The following is a 5790-nucleotide window of genomic DNA, read 5'->3' on the forward strand; positions in this document are numbered from 1 at the left end:
CTGGCGTCTAATAGGGCTTGCCCAAGGCATTATATTAACGGGGATATCCCCAGGAAGACGTCGACCTTGAAGACCGGCTCCGATATGACTGCCCCTCTCTCCTCCTCCACTCCGCCCGACCCCACGTTCCTCTCCGTTGCCATGGTGATGGTGGAGAAAGTCCGATATCATACTGGTGGAATTGGATTTCTTCATAATTTAAAGACAGAGCTTAGGGTGAGAGTAATGGTGGTTTTCTATCTTCTTGACTGGGATTGCTTTAATTGCGAGTGGGCTCCGTCTATACTGAGAAGAGAGAGATAGAGGGACGTTGGTAAGTGATAAAAATGGTCTCCTTTACCTTTTTGCAAGGAGGGAAACTTGCATTCAAGAGAGGAAGGATTCTAAGGAAAAATCATACACAGTCATGTACACAATAAGGAGTGATGGGCGCGGATAATTATTAAAATGGGCGGAGTTGTAATAACCACAACGAAGGTGTGGTTTGTTAATTAAAATAGGCGGAGCTTGAAAGGTTTTAATAAGCAGGAGGCGTGTTTTGTAATTTTAATTTAATTTTTTGGCTTTTTTTTCGGGCGCCATGTTTAGTGTTTTAGTTGTAGTTCTTGTTCTCCTGTGCCCCTCTCTCGTTTCAAGTGATGAACATTCTCACAGAGTAAGAGAACAACCGACAAAAATGATAATTTATTCCGACATATACAAAATATAACTTGTCTTTTTCTCTCTTCTCCCTCTCTCCCTCCTTCTCAGTACACAGACGGTGAAGAGGTGGTTTTATGGATGAACACCATCAGTCCTTATCACAATAGACAGGAGACGTATCGTTATTTCTCTCTCCCTTTCTGTCGTGGACCAAGACACGATATATCTCATCATCATGAGACTCTGGCTGAAGACCTCCAGGGGATCGAACTGGAGTATAGTGGAATCGATATCACCTTTAAAAGTAATATTATTACTATTTTATTTATTACTTATTATTATTTTTTCTTGTATCATGAATAATTACAGCACCTTAATACATGTACATGTGCCATTTCATAAAAACGCTTTGAATTTCTAATCGTGGAAATTCAGTTTTGTAATTTTTCTGCTGCAAGCTTAAATGGAGAGTATTTATTTAATAAATGTAAATAAATGATAATTTACTAGAGTAAAGTCACAATCATATTTTGAAAAAATATATGTACATTAGAACTGTATTTATATTGTAAATGTATAATACTGTATAGTTGGAAATTTTGAAGGAACTAAAATTTGGCGAATTGCTAAATTTTGGTGACTGGCAAATTTTAATTTGGCAAATTTGTGGCCACGTGCCATTGAGCATGCATATAATGGCTCAAAATGGCGGATTTTATTCTGGCGAATAGCTATCAAAACACGAAATTCGCCAAAATTAATTCCCTCGAAAATTTCCCACTATATGGTAATATGCCGTACTAATTAATATAAATCATGTACATGGAAGAAATGTATTCTTAGATAGTGTTTCTTGAAAGGCATTAGTTATATTCTTTATTACGTTTCTGACTTTCTGTCATCTTCTCTCTCTCCCTCAGATAATATAGAGAAGATGGTTTATTGTCAAGTGACTGTTAATGATGTTGTTTTGAAAGCATTCACTTACGCCATAAGGAACCAATACTCATATCAAATGTATATTGGTAAGGATAATGATAATGGTGAATTATTGATCCTCTCTCTCTTCTCTCTCTCGTAGATGACTTGCCTATATGGGGTAAGTAAGTACATATATACATGTACATGTACAGGGTTCTGCCTAGAATAAGATTAGAGGTGGTTGGAGATTAATATTGTTCCTTTTAAATTTATGTACACCATACTAGTAGACTACAATATCATGCTTTATGTATGGCTATTAGTATTAATTGGATGGTTGGTCTAAGTGATGAACTGGTTTGTTCATTTGTTGAGGTGGTTGTCCCGACCACCCCCAACCACCATAGGCAGACTATGTACATGTACATGTACGTGCTTTTTTGCATAAAACTGAAATATAATTTCATGTAAACCCTCCTCTTCCATTAGGTATTGTTGGTGAGTTCACTCCTGAAGGTGATGATGATAATAAAAAAGAAAGTGAAGTATTCATTTACACACACAAGAAGTTTGATATTGGCTATAATAATGATCAGGTGAGAGTTTATTAAGCACATGTACGTTGTAAATGTAATGGATGAATGTTAGCAAAAAATATCAATTTAAGAAAATTAATTATAGCCCATAAATTGGCTGGAAAATCATCCCCAATATTTTCTCATACATATTGATATCCCTTATGCCAAAAAAGCAATGGATCTAAAAAAAATCATGAGTTACCCCCAAGATACATGCACATTGTACATATACGTGCATATACTGTATAGCCGGTAATTTTGTGGGTCCTATAATTTTCGAAATCTACTAAATTTTCAATTTGTGGATTATACTTTTGTGAATTTTACCACGTGTGTCATGCAGGTACTGTATTAAATTGATTTTTGTGGATTTTATTTTTGTGAATCAGAAAGGAATCCACAAAATTTGCAACCCTCGAAAATAACCACTGATACTGTACATACACATTATATTGCCAATCATCAATATTTAATTTCTCACCAATTTTTATAAGATAATATCAAACAATTTTTGTGTACATGTATTTACATGGTATCGTAGTGCCCACCTCTAATTAGTACCAGGCCTAGTACTACAAACAAGTAAAAGTGAAAGAAATACTAAAGGCTATCATACATGGGGCAACATTGTTGCATGCAACTTTGTGCTTACTTTGATCTTTGTTGCCTCAAGTTGACCACTGTATTATACATGTGTTTATTAATTATTTTAGATAATTGAAGTCAATTTAACGAGTGAAGTGAAGAAGCCTTTAGGAGAAGGTGATGTCCTTGACTTCAGTTATGAAGTGAATTGGAAGAAATCAACGATACCTTTCAACAATAGGTTTGATAGATACTTAGACCCATCCTTCTTCCAACACAGAGTAAGGGAGAGAATAATAATAATAATAATAATAATAATAATAATAATAATAATAATAATAATAATAATAATAATAATAATAATACTTAACCTTTGTATTTTAATGTACCATATAGTGGGAAATTTTTGAGGGAATTAAATTTGATGAATTGGCATTTAGATATCCATTCACCAAAATAGAATCTGCTAGTTTGAGCCATTATACACATGCTCAATGGCACATGGCCACTAACCACATTAAAACTCACCAATTGCCAAATCTTAGCAATTCTCCAAGTTTTAACTCCCTCTAAAATTTCCCGCTATAGAGGGTATCTTTTTTAAAATAATAATAATAATATGATTGATATTAGCTATTTAGTATTGTACTACACAATTAATTATGTATTTACATGTACATGTATCTGGCATGGAAAATTTTAGTGAACTTAACATCCTGTGGCCATTGGCCAAATTTCCATAAAGTACATGTACTGTATGTATACATGTACATTTACATGTACATGTACAGCCGGTAATTTTGGATGTGGTAATTTTTACACATGAACATGTACGTGGTTACTTTGATCTGGTACATGAAATGATGTAAGTACCGTATTGCCAGGAATGAATCAGATTTCTTTTCTTGGAACATACATGTACATCTACATGTAATATGTACTTTTAGAAGATCAAAGTAACCATAAAGTTTCTATTATTGTTTTTATAATTTACATGTATGTGTACATGTACCACTCAGCCTTTACTTATCTAGTGCAGTTAGTGCAAGGTACACACGTAGCACCTGTATCGTGTATTTATCACGTAATGTATCTTATCACGTTCTGTGGTGCACGAGTCTATTGTAGTGTGAGTCTATTGTAGTGTGAGTCTATTGTAATGTACTTGTGTAGCCTTGTGCTGGAGATCACACATGTAAAAGTCAAGTTATAGCTGAGCGGTACTGTATGTGTTATTGTTTTCAACTTTTCATTACATTTACATGTACTTATAATATACAATATTGTTGATATTGTGATTGCTATTGTTTATCCACATATGTACATGTACATGCATGTAATAAGTGTCTCTTTTTGCTATGATATTCATCTTTGATTTGTCGTATACTTACATGTACTTACATGTTTAGGTACATGTACATGTATACATGCATGTACATGTACATGTTGTTGATGTTATTGTTGCTATTGTTTATCCACTTGTTTAGATCCATTGGTTTTCAATATTCAATTCCTTCATGATGGTCATATTCCTTGTTGGGCTGGTTACTATGATACTCTTAAGAACTCTCAGACGAGATTATGCTCGATATTCTAAAGACCTTGAACCATCGGAATTAGTAAGACACACCCACTTCCTGAAAATATCCTGTACTATAGCTCATAATTTTTCCAAAAAATGGCTCCGAAATTACTCCCAATTTTTATTACATTTTCTGATACATATTGATGTCCTTAAGCTGTGTAGAAAGTTTGAGCTGATTCCGACTTCAAATTTTAAAGTAACGGCCTTTTTAAGAAAATGCCAAAATTTTGAAAAGTACCCAAGGCTATAATAGCCCATGGTTTTTTCCAAAAAATGGCTCCAAAATTACCATCAATTTTTATTACATTTTCTGATGCATATTGATGTCTTTATGCTGTGTAGAAAGTTTGAGCTGATTCCGACTTCAAATTTTAAAGTTACAGCCTTTTTAAGAAAATGCCAAAATTTTGAAAAGTACCCAAGGCTATAGCCCATGGTTTTTTCCAAAAAATGGCTCTGAAATCACCCCAAATTTTTATTACATTAAAAAATACATATTGATGTCCTTAAGCTATGTAGAAAGTTTGAGCTTTTTCTGAATAGAATTTTTTGAGTTATGGCCTTTTTAAATAAAAAAATTATATGCTTTTTGTCCCAATACAAGCTAGCTACCACATTCTTTATTATTATTATTATTATTATTATTGCTAGGAGCGTGATTTAGGTGATGAATACGGTTGGAAGCAGATCCATGGAGACGTGTTCAGGCCTCCATCATATCCAGTGATATTCACTGGACTAATAGGAACAGGATATCACCTAATGTCTGTCTCACTGATATCAATAATACTAGCAGTACTGGGCCACCTCTATACACAGTAAGAGGCTATTGATAGGTGATACATGTTAAGATATATGTACTTGGTACATGTACATGTACATGTATTTTAATGAAGCATATAATTTCTGCCTGTAATTGACAACAGGTACCTTATGGCGGATAATTAAATTCATCTTAATAGCGAAAAAAATTCAACTTCCTGTGCTCCATTGATAATGAAATTTTAGCACAAGATGCAAAAAGCTACTGTGTAACTTTCGCATTTCTAATAGAACACACAAATTGATATTTTTGATATTTTTGCAATAAATTTAATAATCCACCAAAATAGTACATGTACCTTTTGTCAATCATAGTAACATTTATTAATGATTATAATGTTATCCTTATTAGTATTACTATTTATTCATTGTATTTTTAGTCGTGGTAGTCTCCTCAGTACTGCTATATTTGTATACGCTATCACTAGTCCAATATGTGGATTCACTGGTGGCTCACTGTACTCTAGATTTGGAGGTAAGACTGACCACACAACACCCCCAACACATTCGTAATCTATACTTAACCTTATATGTATCATTCTCCTTCTCTTTCTCTCTCTTATATTCATTTTACCCTCTCCATCTCTCTCTCTCTCCCTCCCTCCCTCCCTCTCTCCCTCCCTCTCTCTCTCTCCTCCCTCTCTCCCTCCCTCCCTC

General features: G+C 34.1%; 2 protein-coding genes across 2 annotated transcripts in view; one reads left to right on the plus strand and one right to left on the minus strand.

The window, feature by feature from the left end:
- Positions 1-143, minus strand: part of LOC109582452 (protein FAM122A-like) — a 3146-nt gene extending 3003 nt beyond the window's left edge. The window contains exon 1 of the mRNA XM_019997167.1: positions 40-143. Coding sequence (XP_019852726.1) covers positions 40-143 — 104 coding nt within the window. The remainder of the gene's footprint in view (positions 1-39) is intronic.
- Positions 144-340: 197 nt separating this feature from the next.
- Positions 341-5790, plus strand: part of LOC100639155 (transmembrane 9 superfamily member 3-like) — an 8154-nt gene continuing 2704 nt past the window's right edge. Inside the window, exons 1-9 of the mRNA XM_011405929.2 lie at positions 341-655; positions 751-946; positions 1563-1667; positions 1724-1741; positions 2053-2159; positions 2855-3007; positions 4214-4345; positions 4963-5129; positions 5514-5642. Of these exons, the coding sequence (XP_011404231.2) occupies positions 581-655; positions 751-946; positions 1563-1667; positions 1724-1741; positions 2053-2159; positions 2855-3007; positions 4214-4345; positions 4963-5129; positions 5514-5642 (1082 nt within the window). The 5' untranslated portion in view covers positions 341-580. The remainder of the gene's footprint in view (positions 656-750; positions 947-1562; positions 1668-1723; positions 1742-2052; positions 2160-2854; positions 3008-4213; positions 4346-4962; positions 5130-5513; positions 5643-5790) is intronic.

This window comes from Amphimedon queenslandica, unplaced genomic scaffold (genome assembly GCF_000090795.2).
Source record: "Amphimedon queenslandica unplaced genomic scaffold, v1.1 AMPQUscaffold_13382, whole genome shotgun sequence".
NCBI classification, from domain to species: Eukaryota; Metazoa; Porifera; class Demospongiae; order Haplosclerida; family Niphatidae; genus Amphimedon; species Amphimedon queenslandica.